This window comes from Nicotiana attenuata, unplaced genomic scaffold (assembly GCF_001879085.1).
Source record: "Nicotiana attenuata strain UT unplaced genomic scaffold, NIATTr2, whole genome shotgun sequence".
Lineage (NCBI taxonomy): Eukaryota > Viridiplantae > Streptophyta > Magnoliopsida > Solanales > Solanaceae > Nicotiana > Nicotiana attenuata.
This window is the reverse complement of record NW_017670491.1, coordinates 89624-107933: the sequence shown is the minus strand read 5'-3', so window position 1 is coordinate 107933 and position 18310 is coordinate 89624. Positions and strand designations below refer to the sequence as shown.

Below are 18310 nucleotides of genomic sequence, written 5' to 3'. Positions count from 1 at the left end.
TAGCTTTACCCTCTTTTGATGAATTTCCACAAATTTTTATGTTAATTCTACCATTAAATCATGTATTAAGGTCAAGGAACTCACCTCCAATCACACCTAGTCGAAACCCCCTTCAATTTCTGCCTAAAAGCTCTCAAGGTCGATCAAAAATGGGGGTAATAACCCTTAGCTTGCGGAACAAAATGAGCTTTTAACATCCTTCTCTGAACAGGTATTTTCGCATCTGCAGTTACCTTACCGCATATGCGACTACCGCTTTTGCGTTCATCCTCCGCTTCTGCGGAAATAACTATAACGTCCAGGACCGCTTCTGCTGTCAAGTCCCGCTTCTGCAGACACCGCTTATGCGGTCAACCATCCGCTCCTGCGGAACTTCTCTAAAGCGTGCGGAACACTTCTGCGGTCAATGTCCGCACCTGCGGACACCGCACCTGCGGAATTAATCCGCTTCTGCAAAAATCCTCCCATTGGCCAACTCTTGCATCTGCGCCCCTAATCTTCGCATCTGCGGAACCGCATCTGCGGCCCCTCTTCCGCAGATGCGGAAATACCAAATATCAGCAATTCTTCAGCAATCACCAAGTCCAAAATCATCCCGAGGCCCCCGGGGCCTCAACCAAAAGTGCCAACCCATCCTAAAACATCATTCAAACTTGCTCCAACCATCAAAACACCACAAACAACAGCAAAACCATCAAATTACATCGAATTCAAGCCTAAGTTCTTCTAAAACTTCCGAATTACGTATTTGATCAAAAACCCGACCAAAACACCTCCGAATGACCTGAAATTTTGCACACACATCCCAAATCACCTAAGGAAGCTACAGCAACTCTCGGAATTCCATTCCAACCCTCGAATCAAAATCTCACCTATCAACCGGAATTCGCCAAAATACTAACTTCGCCAATTCAAGCCTAATTCTACACCGGACCTCCAAAATCAATTCCGATCACACTCCTAAGTCACAAATCATCCCCCGAAGCTAACCGAATCACCGAAAATCACATCCGAGCCCTCTAACTCATAAGTCAACGTTCGATTGACTTTTCCAAAACAAACCTTCCTTAAAGAGACTAAGTGTCTCATTTCCTTCTAAAACCAATCCCAATCAACTCATTCACCCAAGACTCTTAAAATAAAATATAAGGAAGCATAAAACGGGGAAAACGGGGCGGTAACTCACATGACGACGGGCCAGGTCGTCACATTTTAAGTGTATGTCATGATTAGGGATGCTAGGGAATGTTAAGCTATTTAGAAATTCGGTTGGGTACAACAGTCGTTCATCGTTAGTGTTCATGCTCACTTTGCATACAGTGTCAGAGCTGAAATATGTTCTTCCTTCACCTGGTATCATTTTCAGAATTCTATCGTTCAACTCATGTACCATATCATTTTTTGGCGTTACTATTGCTCTTTCTTTCAGATATGTTGGCTCACTGTAATTTTGTAGGAGACATGGATAAACTGCCTCAATAATCGATCCGATTGGGTCGTTAGATGATTTCATGCATACATCAGAAGGCAATTTGATGAGCTCCTTGTTAATATCATCGTAAAATGATCCATTTCCAACCTGTAGCAACCATTTGTCAAAAGTAGCAATTTGGTCAGCCTCGCAATCGCTTACTTTTCCATTGCATAGTCTCATATTTTGCTTCAATTCATATATTGTGAAAAATAGCCACAAATAAGAGGAGTTTAGTGGTGTATCAAAAATATCAGCTCGGGACCCTTTGGAATAACCGGTAATATTTGGCGAAAATCACCACCACATACAACTGTAAGGCCTCCAAAATGTTTGTCAGAGCTATATTATCATACCTCACTCGTAGGATATCTCTCAACGTCTTATCTAATGCTTCAAAACATAACTTATTTGCCATGGGCGCTTCATCCCAAATGATTAAAGAAGTTCTGTTGAGAAGTTCAGCTAACTGGGTGCCTTGTTTTATTTCACAAGTGGATTCTACAGTAACGTCCAAAGGAATATGGAAGCGCGAATGAGCGGTCCTACCATTTGGCAATAACAAAGCTGCAATTCCAGAAGTAGCAACGGGAAGAACTATTTTTGATAGTGATCTGAGATTGGAAATTATTGTATTCCATAAAAATGTCTTGCCAGTACCACCATGTCCATTTATAAAAAATAATCGCCCTTGTTCATTCTCAATTGATGTTATTATTGCATCATAAGCTAACTTTTGGCAATCATTTAAGAGAGCGAATGATTTGTCGTGCAGTATTTTTAGCTCCTCTTTGTCATAGTCTAGCTCCTCATTAATGAGCAGACGGTTTCCCACATTTCGCAGTAACACAGAATCCGGTAGTGGCATTCCATCTATGTCTTACAAACTTTTTCTCATCTTTAATAGGATGGTTTCAATCTCAAATAATGTATAACTGTAAATTTTTCAATTGAAATCTCTTCCTCTGTAATGATGTTATATCTTCTGATAAAATTCCACAGTTGTTCTTCCAAAATTTGCTTGAATCAGATACTTGACGGTGAATAAGTATCGTTACAAATAGATGTCTCAACTCATTTCCTGTCGCCCAAAGTGCAGCCTCGGCTAAGCAGTCATTCCACTCTTTATCATCATCTAATAATCCTAACGCGTAGCATGCATCTCTATAATTTTTATACTCCACTCCGTTTATTGTTCTGATGCTTTCATAGGAAGTGCTTCCTTTCACAAAGTTAAGCAGCATTCTCATATAAAAACGTTCTCCCCTTGCAGGATGTGCGAAGTAAATTCTACCAACTGCCTTCCCACTTTGCCTTCTATTCCAAGTTTTGTCCTTTGCATTCTAGACCCAACGCGTAGGAAAGTCTAAATATGTCAGCTCTCGTGCATCGTCATATCTTTTGTTCACTACAACATTTTAGGCCTACGACCGCCCCGAACAAGTGTGGCCTAAACTAGCAAAAAGTGTGGCCTTTGATTAAAGGCCACACTTTTCGACTTTAGGCAACGCTTTATTGGAGGTGGCCAAAACAAGCGTAACCTTTGACCTAAGGGCACGCTTTTCAATTGTTGCCTTACCAGCCACGCTTAAAAGCGTGGGCTATTAGATATCAAAGACAACGCTTATTACACCCCATATGAGAACGCTTTTATATCTTACAGCTACACTCGGAAAGTGTGGCATTTGTTATCTTATAGGCCACACTTGTTAAGCGTGGCTCTAAAGGAACACTTACAAAACATGGCGTACAAACATATGGCAACACTTTTAAAGCGTGGCAAATTGGCTAGAGTATACAATTTATATTTTAATTCTTTTTATAAATTTACATTTTGCATAATATCCTGTAATTACAATTATTTCAAGCATATGCATTATTATCACATATTTTGATGATATAAAGAACTAAATTAGCTAATAAGTACCAAAAAATAATAATTCAAATGAATACACATACTAACAAAACAATGAATCAAAATGCCCATTAACAATAAACTTTACAAAAGTGAGTATATTCATATAGTATCATGAATATTAGACATCCTAATTATCCAATAATTCTTCGCATTCACATTAAGATCAAATTGACATTCCGCCACCATTTCCAGTAGCATCACCCATATTATCCTACACATAAAAAAAATTATACTTAGATAGAAATTAAACTTTGATCTTTTGTCAAGAAGAACAAATACTAGGATAACATATAGTAGCACCATGTTTTATATATTTTTCAGTCACATAAAAAAAATGAATAATGAGTAACCATGCAATACATGAATTGCCATGTCGGAGCAACATAGCTAAAAATGCAAAGACTAAAAGACCTTAAATGAAAAAAGAAAATATACTTCCCCATTCAGAGCATAATCAACTCCGACAGCATCAGCTCCATCAAAGCTGAATCCATTTAGTTCAAGACCACACTGTTGTGCTCTCTCTTTGTCATGGTCAACATCAAATACAGTATCATAAAGTCCTATTATATAGAATGCAGAGGTTAATACACTAATTCAGAAGCAAATGAATTGGGATCTGCTAAAATAATAATCAAGTCAATGGCATCAAAAGAAAATTCTAGCGTGTGCAGACAAATATTTATTCCCGCACTTAATTCAAGAAAATGCAATATGCTCTTGTGAATCCAATATACATCAAGTGAATTCCCTACTAAAAGAGAAAACTACAGTTGAAAATTCTGATCGGTAGCATTACACAGACATAGTAGTAGTTGATTTATTGGTGGCTTGCATACCATATGTGAACATCTGCAGCTGCAATGCCACAAGTTGCCTCTAACAATATCTCGACCTTAAATGATCAAGGCTGCCAGATATTCATTCTCACGTTGACTTAAAGGAAATTACATTCAATTTTAGTCAACTAAACCAAAACCTCTACACCAAGGTATTTTCCCCCACTACTTCAATTTAAACACCTCTGAAAATCTAAAAGTAGCATCCTTATAGGGGTGATGAAATTCTTCTTCACGATGGTTCAATATAAATAATATGAAGGCAGGGTTCTTAGATGTTTCCTGGCAGCATAATGTCACATTTAAAGAATATCCACCCCTATTTCCTAGAAATCTGGCGCTGTTTGGAACTCTTGCAGCAACTTTACTCAAATGTGCAGCAATTATATCAACTAAGCATATGCTTATGCTGTGAAAAATTAGAAACATAAGTAGATGGCAGATTCTCACTTTGCTTTCCTGCTGGAATGGAGGTGGTAAAAATAATTGAATGACTTGCCTGCTTTCGCACAACTACAGCAGTCACGCAAACCTGCAGAGAAAGATGACTCTCACTGTATCAAATCTGACCAGTTCCTGGAGGCTGCCTTGAAATGCACCTGAAACCCAAGCTTGATTTGTCTTTCCCTAGTTGGATGCTAAAAAATAAAAAATAAAAAAAACCAGCTACTTCACAAAAAATAATAAAGAACAACAATCCATGAGAGAGATGGATATTGTGGGAAACAAAAATGTGACATAGCCATCTCACAGAGGATATCCTAAATGGCCAGATAATTCTCACGAACAGGCGTGGAAACATGAATTTTGGAACATCAGAGTTAATATAATTTTACATTTAAAACCGTAAAAGAGAGCTTAATCATATAGAAGTAGTAAATGCAATATATAACGATGGCAATAATATTGACCTCTAACAGCACATGAGCAATCATCTGGAAAACAAGCAATCACAGACGCCAAGGAAACATAAACATAGCACTCTCATCGAAGATTTATATTTGAATGATATCGAATGAAGGTTTTCACTTAGCATTATCACATGCGCTTTGCCGAATACGAATTTGTTTCATCTTATCCTTCTCATTAGACTCGTTACCTAGTCCATCAGAATTTACTAATGGCTCATCTGGTCATTCAGAATTCTGAACCCAATTCCGGCAACCTTAACCCATAGATAGAGATTCTCTTCAGCAAGTCATAGTAATGAGATCTTATCACTTGGCATCAAATTAAGATCTTTGATTCAGTATATAATGGGTAATCACGAAGCGAAAAAATTGCAGATAGAAACCAGATAGAGACAATAATAGGAAATTATAAAAACACATTCTCCTTTCAACTCAACAAGAATGCTTCCGGAAAAAGTATCAGAACTTGAAACCTAAGCTTGCATTAAGCTCTCCTATATTTTATTTACCCTGCTACCAACTTTGGTCTGCCAGAAAAGATTGACATATTCTCTTTAAACGGAACGCCACCAAAATCTCTTCGCATGATTTTGAGTATGAATGGATAATATCACATTTCTCTACTCTTTTCACATCTTCCTACTAGGAGTATTATTTCAATATAACTCTAGGAACAACATATAGGAACCTGTTCACGCTCTTTTCTCTTGATCTTGTGAGAGTCAACACTGAATCGCTGATCGGTCCATTCAGGACGAGGAATGGATGGAGATATTACACCTAAACACCAAGATGTTATCTACAAAGTTGCAATACTTTTCCCTTCTCGTAAATCTTTCTAGTCCTGCACTTCAAAAGTTCTTTTTTCCCTCTATAGCTTTCTTTTTTCAGACATGGAGCAAGGGGAGAAAATGTGGGAGATAGCAAACGTAACTTGAAACAAAACTTCCATAAGGCTGCATATAACATAAGAAGCCACAGCCTGTTTCACCTAATATATAAATCTAACTACTTTGATAGAGTACAAGGACCAAAAAATTCTGATGAAGAATACAACATTCACAATACAAATTTTAGCTTACTAGGAGACCCTTAGTATATTAGAGATATAACTACTAGAGTATATGAGAGAACCCCAAGTGTTAGCTAATCCTTAAGTACAAACTTTTGCAATATTATGGACCCAAACAAAGCATTTATGATATTGAGGATTTACATAGCCGACCCCAACTAGCTTGGGATTGAGGCATAGTTGTCGTTGTTGTTAATAGCCATGTCAACGTAGCTTCACCTGTTGTCTCATAATCTTAATTTTGCCTTGGCTAAGATTAAGATCTTTAAAACTCAAATCTTCATCTATCTAAAGACATTTTTGTCCATCTCCACCCTACTCTAAATATGTTATCCTTTCTGCTACCACCACTGATTTTCAGCTTATAGAGGAAAGACTTCTACATTAGCCCTATATCCTTTCATTATTTCCAATGTTTCCATGAATAGGCAAAAGAATTAAGGAACATATAATCAAAAAGGGAATGAGAAATTTTAAGTAAAGAGCAAGGGCATGGACTTGCAGCTCTTGAAAGCTTGATTTCATTACATTCAGCCACTAATCAAGAACATAAACAGTTAAAATGCACTACAACCTCTTAAGCATCACGCTCTATTTAGGTCCATTCAATTCCAATACCAACTAATTTGTTTTTTAATACAAATTGGAACTTCTCTAATAGAGTTTATCTAAATCTTAAACTAATTTGTTTGCCCTTGAACTTTCTTCTTATCTGATGTCCCTATATTTATGTAACAACCAAGACATAAGGAAAAGAATACAATAAACACACAAAATTGCAAGGTTTAAGACATACCACCTGTAGCAGAATCAACATCCATAGCTTTGTCTCTAACACAGTCATCCTTGCCAACTTCTTCCTGTGCAGAAATTGCCGGAATGCTATGTGAAAATGTAGAAACACTATGTAGAATTGCAAAAATTGCCGAAACGCTGTGCAGAAATGCAGAAAAACTGTGTAGAAATAAAAAAATTGCCAAAATGTTGCGCAGAAATGCAGAAAATGCAGGAAAACCTGTGCAGAAACGCAAAAAATACAGTTTAGAAATGAAAAAATTTCTGAAACATAGTGCAGAAACCCAGAAATAATATGCAGAAAATACACTGTTCAAAAATGCAGAAATACTATGCAGAAAATGTAAAAACACTGCAAAATCACAAAAACAGTGAGCAGAATCGCAGAAATTGCCGAAACGCTCTGCAGAAATGCAGAAAAATTGTGCAGAAACGCAAAAACGTTGTGCAGAAATACAAAAATTACCATTGATGAGTTGACCTATAGCATAATAATTGAAAGCATATAACGCAACAAGTTTTCAAGGAAGAATATCCCGAACTAACCTTCGCAAATGATATAAAATTGTAGGCCAGTTTGCATGTTATGAAATCTCAGGTCACTTTGCACGTTATAAAATGTTATGCCACTTCTCCGAACTAAGACGATTTTGCTAACACTTCATTTCTTAATTTCCTAATTAATGACAACAACAACCACCCAGTATAATCCCACAAGTGGGGGATTAATTTCATAATTAGAAAAATAATTTAATCTTCGTAACAAAAGTTAAACCAGGAGATGAATTTATTAGACTTCCAGCGACCAACAGAACATATTGTGCATATTTGGATCATTAAAAACCTAAACTATGGCAGAGACTTGACTAAATTATAACGAATCACATTTTGCAACCCTACAACGCTGACCAATGGTTGCTAAAAAGGCTAAACTGGCAGGCTAGAACTGTTAATTTACCTATAATAGCCAAGACACAATTTATAGATAAATGCTAGTGCAAGAACATACCTAAATCCTCCGTAAAAGATATTTCTTCCCAATCAAGATGATCTTCTCAAAATGAGATTTGAGCGTATCCTCTTCCATTGGCCCCTGCAAACGCTGAAATAGCTATCTGGCACTTCCCTGCATGTGTTGATTCAAACTGATTTATAAAAAGCTTTGAGCTCAAGGGAACAACGGAAAACCCCATCCTATGATGCCATTGATGTGAATTAAAAAAACACCCATGAAATAATCGATTGATTTAACACTTGAAAACCCTAATACAAAGAACAATCAAAGCCACAAAGCCTAATGAAGAGGAATTTTGGCAAATCAATCGAAGACCACTATCAATAAACAATTCCAACAAACAAATAGTACTATTTCCTGTTTTGGCAGTTTTGTNTAAAGGCCACACTTTTCGACTTTAGGCAATGCTTTAGTTGGGGTGGCCAAAACAAGCGTAACCTTTGACCTAAGGGCACGCTTTTCAATTGTTGCCTTACCAGCCACGCTTAAAAGCGTGGGCTATTAGATATCAAAGACAACGCTTATTACACCCCATATGAGAACGCTTTTATATCTTACAGCTACACTCGGAAAGTGTGGCATTTGTTATCTTATAGGCCACACTTGTTAAGCGTGGCTCTAAAGGAACACTTACAAAACATGGCGTACAAACATATGGTAACACTTTTAAAGCGTGGCAAATTGGCTAGAGTATACAATTTATATTTTAAATCCTTTTTATAAATTTACATTTTGCATAATATCCTGTAATTACAATTATTTCAAGCATATGCATTATTATCACATATTTGATGATATAAAGAACTAAATTAGCTAATAAGTACCAAAAAATAATAATTCAAATGAATACACATACTAACAAAACAATGAATCAAAATGCCCATTAACAATAAACTTTACAAAAGTGAGTATATTCATATAGTACCATGAATATTAGACATCCTAATTATCCAATAATTCTTCGCATTCACATTAAGATCAAATTGACATTCCGCCACCATTTCCAGTAGCATCACCCATATTATCCTACACATAAAAAAAATTATACTTAGATAGAAATTAAACTTTGATCTTTTGTCAAGAAGAACAAATACTAGGATAACATTTAGTAGCACCATGTTTTATATATTTTTCAGTCACATAAAAAAAATGAATAATGAGTAACCATGCAATACATGAATTGCATGTCGGAGCAACATAGCTAAAAATGCAAAGACTAAAAGACCTTAAATGAAAAAAGAAAATATACTTGCCTATTCAGAGCATAATCAACTCCGACAGCATCAGCTCCATCAAAGCTGAATCCATTTGGTTCAAGACCACACTGTTGTGCTCTCTCTTTGTCATGGTCAACGGCACATACAGTATCATAAAGTCCTATTATATAGAATGCAGAGGTTAATACACTAATTCAGAAGCAAATAAATTGGGATCTGCTAAAATAATAATCAAGTCAATGGCATCAAAAGAAAATTCTAGCGTGTGCAGACAAATATTTATTCTCGCACTTAATTCAAGAAAATGCAATATGCTCCTGTGAATCCAATATACATCAAGTGAATTCCCTATATTTATGTAACAACCAAGACATAAGGAAAAGAATACAATAAACACACAAAATTGCAAGGTTTAAGACATACCACCTGTAGCAGAATCAACATCCATAGCTTTGTCTCTAACACAGTCATCCTTGCCAACTTCTTCCTGTGCAGAAGTTGCCGGAATGCTATGTGAAAATGTAGAAACACTATGTAGAATTGCAAAAATTGCCGAAACGCTGTGCAGAAATGCAGAAAAACTGTGTAGAAATGAAAAAATTGGCAAAATGTTGCAGAAATGCAGAAAATGCAGGAAAACCTGTGCAGAAACGCAAAAAATACAGTTTAGAAATGCAGAAATTTATGAAACGTAGTGCAGAAACCCAGAAATAATATGCAGAAAATACACTGTTCAAAAATGCAGAAATACTATGTAGAAAATGTAAAAACACTGTGCAGAATCACAAAAACAGCGAGCAGAATCGCAGAAATTGCTGAAACGCTCTGCAGAAAATGCAGAAAAATTGTGCAGAAACGCAAAAACGTTGTGCAGAAATACAAAAATTACCATTGATGAGTTGACCTATAGCATAATAATTGAAAGCATATAACGCAACAAGTTTTCAAGGAAGAATATCCCGAACTAACCTTCGCAAATGATATAAAATTGTAGGCCAGTTTGCATGTTATGAAATCTTAGGTCACTTTGCACGTTATAAAATGTTATGCCACTTCTCCGAACTAAGACGATTTTGCTAACACTTCATTTCTTAATTTTCTAATTAACAACAACAACAACCACCCAGTATAATCCCACAAGTGGGGGCTTAATTTTATAATTAAAAAAACAATTTAACCTTCATAACAAAAGTTAAACCAGGAGCTGAATTTATTAGACTTCCGGCAACCAACAGAACATATTGTGCATATTTGGATCATTAAAAACCTAAACTATGGCAGAGACTTGACTAAATTATAACGAATCACATTTTGCAACCCTACAACGCTGACCAATGGTTGCTAAAAAGGCTAAACTGGCAGGCTAGAACTGTTAATTTACCTATAATAGCCAAGACACAATTTATAGATAAATGCTAGTGCAAGAACATACCTAAATCCTCCGTAAAAGATATTTCTTCCCAATCAAGATGATCTTCTCAAAATGAGATTTGAGCGTATCCTCTTCCATTGGCCCCTGCAAACGCTGAAACAGTTGTCTGGCACTTCCCTGCATGTGTTGATTCAAACTGATTTATAAAAAGCTTTGAGCTCAAGGGAACAACGGAAAACCCTATCCTATGATGCCATTGATGTGAATTAAAAAAACACCCATAAAATAATCGGTTGATTTAACACTTGAAAACCCTAATACAAAGAACAATCAAAGCCACAAAGCCTAATGAAGAGGAATTTTGGCAAATCAATCGAAGACCACTATCAATAAACAATTCCAACAAACAAATAGTACGATTTCCTTGTTTTGGCAGTTTTATTGAGTATCAATAACTCTATTTAATTTTCAATAGAAACTAATCAAATCAGTTCTTAATTAGGCGTAGACTTGAAGTCCAGTCCAAGCAATAACGACACAGCAACAAAATACCCAGAAGAATCAAAGGGGTTTAAGCTGTAGATAAATATGTAAAGAAATAAAATAATTTTAATTAAGAAATCATACCTTTTGAATGCTGAAATTTCTCTTTCTTAGATGTAGGTATTGGGTCAATGGAGAAGAAAATTCCAGTCGGTGCTAGATTTGGTAGGAGTGGAACCAGCGGCGTGGTGGTGGCTAGATGGAGATTTATGGGTCAATACTAAGTAGAGGGGTTGAATGAAAATTTGAGAAAGTATTAATTTCTTTTGCCTTTGAAAATAGGGGGAAACTTTCGCTCAATGAAATAATGGAGGGAATTTTTTATTTTTATTTTAGAGCACACTTGTTAAGTGTTGCTTTTATTATTAAAAAGAAAGCACGCTTTAAAAGCATTGTATATAGATGAATAAGTATTGCCAAATATTTTATGATTTGGCAACACTTAAAATGCGTTATCTTTATATTTATAAAATAAACTTTAGAAACGTAGCTTAAACTTTCGTGGCCATAAGCTCTAAATAAAGGCTACACTTATAAAGCGTTCCTATAGACACTTTTGGCTACGCTTTCTAAGCGTTGTCTAAAATTAGTGTGGTCTTAGGGAAAATATGTTGTAGTGGTTCGCCTCAAACCATTCTGTGAATTTCGTTCGCCTCAAACCATTCTTCTTCGAATCTTATTGTGTTTTGTCCCTCTAAATGAAAAGGCAGACGCTCAACTGCTGGCTTTCTATAATGTATGTCAAATTTAAAGATCCTCCAGCAAGCTTCTGTGTAAAAAGCAAGGTGTAAAAATGCAAGGTGTAAAAAGCACCCATAATGTATGGCTTTAGGTATTAATGGTTGGTGGTAGGGAGTGACGAAATGCAAGGTGTAAAAAGCACCCATAAACAATTGAATGCAAGACACATATTTTCTACATATACTTTTATCACTTAATCATGATTAAGGTGATATATATTTTTATTTTAATTTTGACTATTATGATTAAATTATTTAGTTTAATATAAATACGAGTGCCTGAAAATAATTTCCTCTCATTATCCCATCGATATCTGATGCAATTTAAAATCAAAAAGTAAATCAAACGCTGAGTTATTTCTTATCCCAGCACCTTGGGTAAAAAAACAACTATGACAAGATAAAGTGGAGGACCACATTTGCCACTTTCTTTTGATAAAGTTCATCGAAAAGTTTAAATACTGTGCTAAAAGGGAGAAATGGAGCTTAATTTGCATTGTCAAACTACTTCAGCCAGAAATTTTCTAATGTCATAGTTCAACTAGCTCTGATTCAGTATTAAGCTGTGAATGCGAAAGTCTCCACTTTTAAACATTTACATATACTTTCAGCTCTAATTACAGAATCAATATATAAGACCAAAGTACAGAGAAATCTATAGTACTCAAGTGGATAAATTGAGAAAAGTATGCTATATGTAAAACTTTATGTAATGGAAACATCACCAATTTTTCTACCCAACTTGCCAAATTGTTTTACTGGTGAAGTCCTGATATTAAGAGGAGGAGCAATCTGCCATTCTTCATTACATGGGCAATGTGGATTTAGTTCTCCGCAAGGTCATGCATCATAAAGTTCTTAACAGCATTATAACCGTCAGGATCAACTTCCAAATCAGGTATTTCTGCTGCTATTATTCTGTCAATATGATCTGTGGAGGGTCTTTTTAATGTGGGATGCAGGAAGAGCAATATATGCGCATGAGGTAAACCTCTTTTCTGAAACTCAATTGTATATAAACCTGTAAATGAATAGTATAAGGTTATGGTTAGGATGCAGGTACAAAAGACATGCAGTACACATTCTTTTACCAACATATGCAGAAGCTATACTATGTAATTATTCTCTGTTTTTCGGCGGTAAAAATTTTCGTGGATTAAGATTGAGATTTAATCTGATATGACAAAAAGGATTTGGTGATATCAATAACAACTGCTGTCTATGTGCATTTGTGCAAAAAAAAAGTAATATAAACAAACGTATGAGATGTCAATGATTCTTATATGGACATTGGCAGGACGTTTAGAGGCTCATGACAATTACTCCATTGCCAATCCTGGTGAATGGTGTGCTTATGGGTAAAGATTGTATACGAACGTACAATTTATATCTACTCTGTTTTGGTATTAAGTCCTATAGTTATGTATTATGGGTGAAATTATTTTTGAAGCTTGGATCTATAGCTAGGTTTGCTATTCAGACTGGGATAGTTTGGTATAGTTGTGTGCTCGCCAACTCGATTATTTACCGGCCAAAATCATCGCTCCTTAAGAGCTATGTAACTTCCTTCTTAGAAGTTATTCTTTTGTTTTTTTTTTCTTGAACTTGCCATCTATGTCTTTCTTTTGAAGTTATCAAATATATAAGTCTAATAGAACTTGTATACATGCATATAAATACATTTCATAATAGAATTATGTAAGATCGTCTAATTCAATTTAGTGAAAGTAGCATCAAGTAGCATCGTTAACAGTTCAAAATAATTTTGTTGCTTAGTTTTTCAAGATCCTTTACTATCCCACACATATGTATGATGCATTATATTGTTACCAAAAGTCAGATAAGCACATTGATGTGAATTCCATGTATATTGAAATTATGTACGACTAAGTTGTTGGATTATGACGAACTTCTTAAAACATAAAGCCATTAGGATAAACTAAGAAATTATAGTTTTCATAACAATGAGAATTACTAACATTCAAAAGACCTGTTACTAACACTTGTTTCATGCATATTTATATTATTAGTAATGTGTGCATTATGTACTGAATGAGTTAACTTACATGCAATTATTTTTCCAAAAGGCTGGTTTTTTTTAGATCTTGCATTAGCTGGAACAGTTTTATTTGGAAAACTCTACATATGATATCAACCCGGTTGTCATCGCTCTCTTGTCAAATTAAACGGAGCATTCCATTTATTTCTGGCCACTTTGGGTTGCAAGTGAAAGTAAGGAAGAAATCTGGATATCCCGCCCATCTACAAATTGCCATTGTATCTTGATAATTGTGTATATCGAGGTCCCCCAGTGTGTGAAGAAGGCAAGATAATGGTTTCCCTATCATTGAACAATCAGAATCACCTCGGACAATAGCATCCATCAATCCAGAAAATAGATCAGCCCTGAGTTTTTTTTGATTGTTCCGGATATAACGAAATCTTTCTTCTTCAATTTCCATGTAACCATCCACGGCGTATTGCTGCAATAGTCTACCAGCTTGTAGAAGAGTGTGCGCTTCGTTGAGTCTTTGTTGTATCCTGAAGCAGTAGAACTGTCTCATTGTCAATTTTTCTCTCGCGAAAGTTTTGTTGATTACATCTGTCAAAAGAATTCCAAGCCTATATCCATCTTCACCATATGGGTGTATTAATGAGTAAGTCATAGACATGAAACTTGGGTGTAAATCTGTGATTCTTGAAGTCCGTTTTTCCGATGTTCTACTATAACATCTAGCTAGAAATTTTCATCAGTAAGATTTATTAGTCCTGCAACTTCAGAAGCTGTGGGTATATTGTATTGTCGGCCATCTCTTGTCCTATCGGATAGTGGTCGTAGACGGAAAACAGATTCTGGATGTTGTTTATATTTATCCCTTGCCATTCGAAATGTTTTTGCCAAAATATTATGCTCGTCCATCATTTCATAAGCCCTGAACAATTTTAGGATCAACTTCTTCATGGAGCAGACTATTCATTCTGTTATGTATCTCATTTTCAGTATCATATATATAGAGCTGGGCAAACTGTGGTTGTTTTCCACTTTCCGGCAACATAGAGCCAATGTGATGATAATTTTGACCACTCATCCTGTCACGACCCAAACCCAGACCCGGTCGTGATGGCGCCTCTCGTGGGGACAAGACCAGCCAACTAAATCCAATTCATCCTTTTAAGACAGTTGAACAGTTCATAAGCAGTTTAAATATGATTTAGTGATAATAATTAGCGGAAGTAAAACCCGACACAGCCCAAAACAGGGTGTCACAAGTCACGAGCATCTATTAGAGTATAACTACAACTACAAGGCTTGAAACATTCAAAATAAAACTGATAAACAAAAGGAAGAAATGCGGTGCTGCGAACGCTGACAGTCACCTCGCTGAACTCCGATAACTTAGCCTCCGACCAGCTCAAAACCCGCTATCGGGTGAACAAATACCTGTATCTGCACACGAGGTGCAGGGAGTAAAGTGAGTACTCCAACTCAGTGAGTAACAAAGATAAATAACAACTGAGCAGTAAGAAATCACGTAAAACAAACCATCATGCTGTATAGAAGCAGTGTAAAACCCTTTGAGAAAAGCAGTGAACTGAAATCTTTAGAAATATCTTAGCTCAGTTGAAAACCTCTTTGGAAAAATGACCTTTTCAACAGTTATGCAAATGATTGCAAAATAAATAGTGCAGATAAGCACAGAAGTCCGCCCCTCGGGCACCACACTCAATTAACAGATAATGACAGCCAATTCGGTAGATATCACATGAAGTAGCACAAACAACAGATAATGGCAGACAATGAAATAAAGTAAACACATAGAACAGTACCAGTACCGCTGCGGCTTGCAGCCCGATCCATATATCGCTGCGGCGTGCAGCCCGATCCATATTTATCGTTGACGGCGCTCACTGTGGGTGTGCAGACTCCGGGAGGGGCCCCTTACGGCCCAAGCGCAATATCAAGCCATCTCGTGGCATCAAATCTATGCCCTCAGCCTCATATCAAATCAGTATCTCACTGCTGCGGCGTGCAGCCCAACCCGAAAGCATCCTCACAATACAGGCCCTCGGCCTTACTCAGTCAAAAATCACATAAGCCACTAGGGCAACAGTAAAACATGATGCTCAGCCCAAATATTGTTGGAAATATGATTTCAAGTGTTAAAGCAAAATAAACTTGGCTGAGTCTAAAAAAAATAGTGGAAAATACATGACTGAGTTCAAGTATAAAAAAAATCAAAACAGTGAGGAAATATCAACAACAATCCCCAAAGGGTTCAAATAGCTGGCACGAAGCCCAAATATGGCAATCAGCCCAAATTATGATGATAACAAGTAAATTTCAGTCAAATACGCAGTAAATTCATCCTTCGGGACGGACCAAGTCACAATCCCCAACGGTGCTCTACCCCACGCTCGCTATCCAGCGTGCAAGTCACCTCAATATAGCACTACGATGTGCAAATCCGGGGTTTCAAACCCTCAGGATATCATTTACAATCATTACTCACCTTGAACCGGCGACATCTCTAGCTCGCGACGCTTTTGCCCCTCAAATCGGCCTCCACGCACATCGAATCTATCCACAATCAGAGCGAATACATCACAATATGCTAAGGGAACAAAGCCCAAGCGAAAACAATCAATAACGGACACAAATCCCGAAATTACCAAAACCCGAGCCCCGGACCCACATCTCGAAACTGGAAAACTTTATACCAAAATGTTCTTCATCATCTCACGAGTCCGTACATATAAAGAACTCGAAAATCGGAGTTCGTTTGACACCTCAAATCATCCCTAGAAGGTCTCATAATCTCAAGCCCTAACTCCACCTTTTTCTACTGATTTTCATGTCTAAATCCATGTAGGATCAAATATTTAACTCAAAAAATAGGAAGAAATCACTTACCTAGTGTTGCTTGGTGAAAATCCCTCCTTGAGCTCACCAAAATCGTCCAAGCCAAATGAAAGGAATGAAACAAATGGGCTAAAACTCATGTTTAAAACAATCTGCCCAGGCTTCATCGAGTTGTACCTTGCCCTGTGCAGGTTGTACATCCTCTTACTATTTTCCCCGTCTATACACCTTCTGTTAAAACGCCCATAACTCCTTGTGGAAATATCCAAATGACAAACGGTTTGAAGATTTAGAAAGTAGACTCAAAGATCTTTCATTTGATAGGTTGTACACCATATAACTCTTTATATATTCCGAGATATGAGCTTCTAAAGTGCATCAGAAAATTCTGTCCAAATTGCTCCACCAGCCATCTTCGATCCATCATAACTTTCTGATAGAATATCCAAATCATAAATGGTTTAACTTTTTGGAAACTAGAAAGAAAGGGCTACAACTTTCATGTTTTGCTATTTTTCGAATTACTTATAGATTGCAAGATATGAGCTTCCAAACTGGACTCCTCACACCAGAAATTTCTGGTGCACAGCTGAAGCTAAAAAAAAAAATCTGCAATTTTTCTAAAGATGAAATAGTCCGTTTAACCACCCAAAACTCACCCGAGGCCACTGGGACCTCAACCAAACATGCCAACATATCCCATAACATCATTCAAACTTATTCCAACCTTCGGAACGCTCAAAACAACATCACAACACCGAATTCGCATCGGATTCAAGCCTAAGAGTTTCAAAATCTTCTAAATTACTTTTTTGATCAAAAACCCAACCAAACCACATCCGAATGACATGAAATTTTGCACACACATCCTAAATGACACAAATGAACTACTGCAACTCACGGAATTCCATCCCGACCCCTATATCAAAATCTCACCTATCAACCGGAAAACGCCAAAAATATCAACTTTGTCAATTCAAGCCTAAATCTACTACGATCCTCCAAAACTCCTTCCGATCATGCTCCTAAATCATAAATCACCTCCCGAAGCTAACCGAACCATCGGAACTCACATCCGAGCCCTCTAACACATAAGTCAACATCCGATTGACTTTTCCAACTTAAGCTTCCTTAAAAGAGACTAAGTGTCTCAAACCTTACCAAAATCATTCCGGAATGACTTCAAATTTTGCACGCAAGTCACATTCGGTATTATGGACCTACTCCAACTTTCGGAATCAGAATCCGACCCCGATATCAAAAAGTCAACTCTCGGTCAAACTTCTCAAAAACCTTCAAATTCCTAACTTTAGCCAAATGACTCCAAAATGACCCACGGACCTCCGAATTCACTTCCGTTCGCGCTCCCAACACCAAAATCACCATACGGAGCTATTCCCAGACTCAGAATCCCAAACGGACATCGATAACACTGATATGCACTTCAACCCAAACTTATGAAATTCTTTCAAAAATGCCAACTTCCACAATAGGTGCCGAAACGTTCCCCGGGTCTTCCAAAACCCGATCCGGACATATGCCCAAGTCCAAAATCA

General features: G+C 36.8%; 1 protein-coding gene across 10 annotated transcripts; it reads right to left on the bottom strand.

Annotated features, from left to right (window-relative positions):
* Positions 1-3427: 3427 nt before the first annotated feature.
* On the bottom strand, positions 3428-11482 carry LOC109240173 (soluble starch synthase 3, chloroplastic/amyloplastic-like). 10 transcript variants are annotated; one of them, XM_019406805.1, is made up of 6 exons: positions 11238-11477; positions 10671-10787; positions 9662-9725; positions 4679-4760; positions 3825-3952; positions 3428-3600 (listed from the first exon to the last, which is right to left on the bottom strand). In XM_019406805.1, exons 3-6 carry the CDS (start codon positions 9707-9709, stop codon positions 3553-3555), a joined length of 306 nt encoding a protein of 101 aa, XP_019262350.1. In that variant the 5' UTR covers positions 9710-9725; positions 10671-10787; positions 11238-11477; the 3' UTR covers positions 3428-3552. The 10 variants fall into 10 exon arrangements, 6 of the variants coding, with proteins under 6 accessions (XP_019262350.1, XP_019262352.1, XP_019262351.1 ...); XM_019406807.1 differs by having other exon boundaries at positions 9665-9725; XR_002070022.1 differs by having other exon boundaries at positions 3428-3952; positions 4679-4866; positions 11238-11476.
* Positions 11483-18310: the final 6828 nt, after the last annotated feature.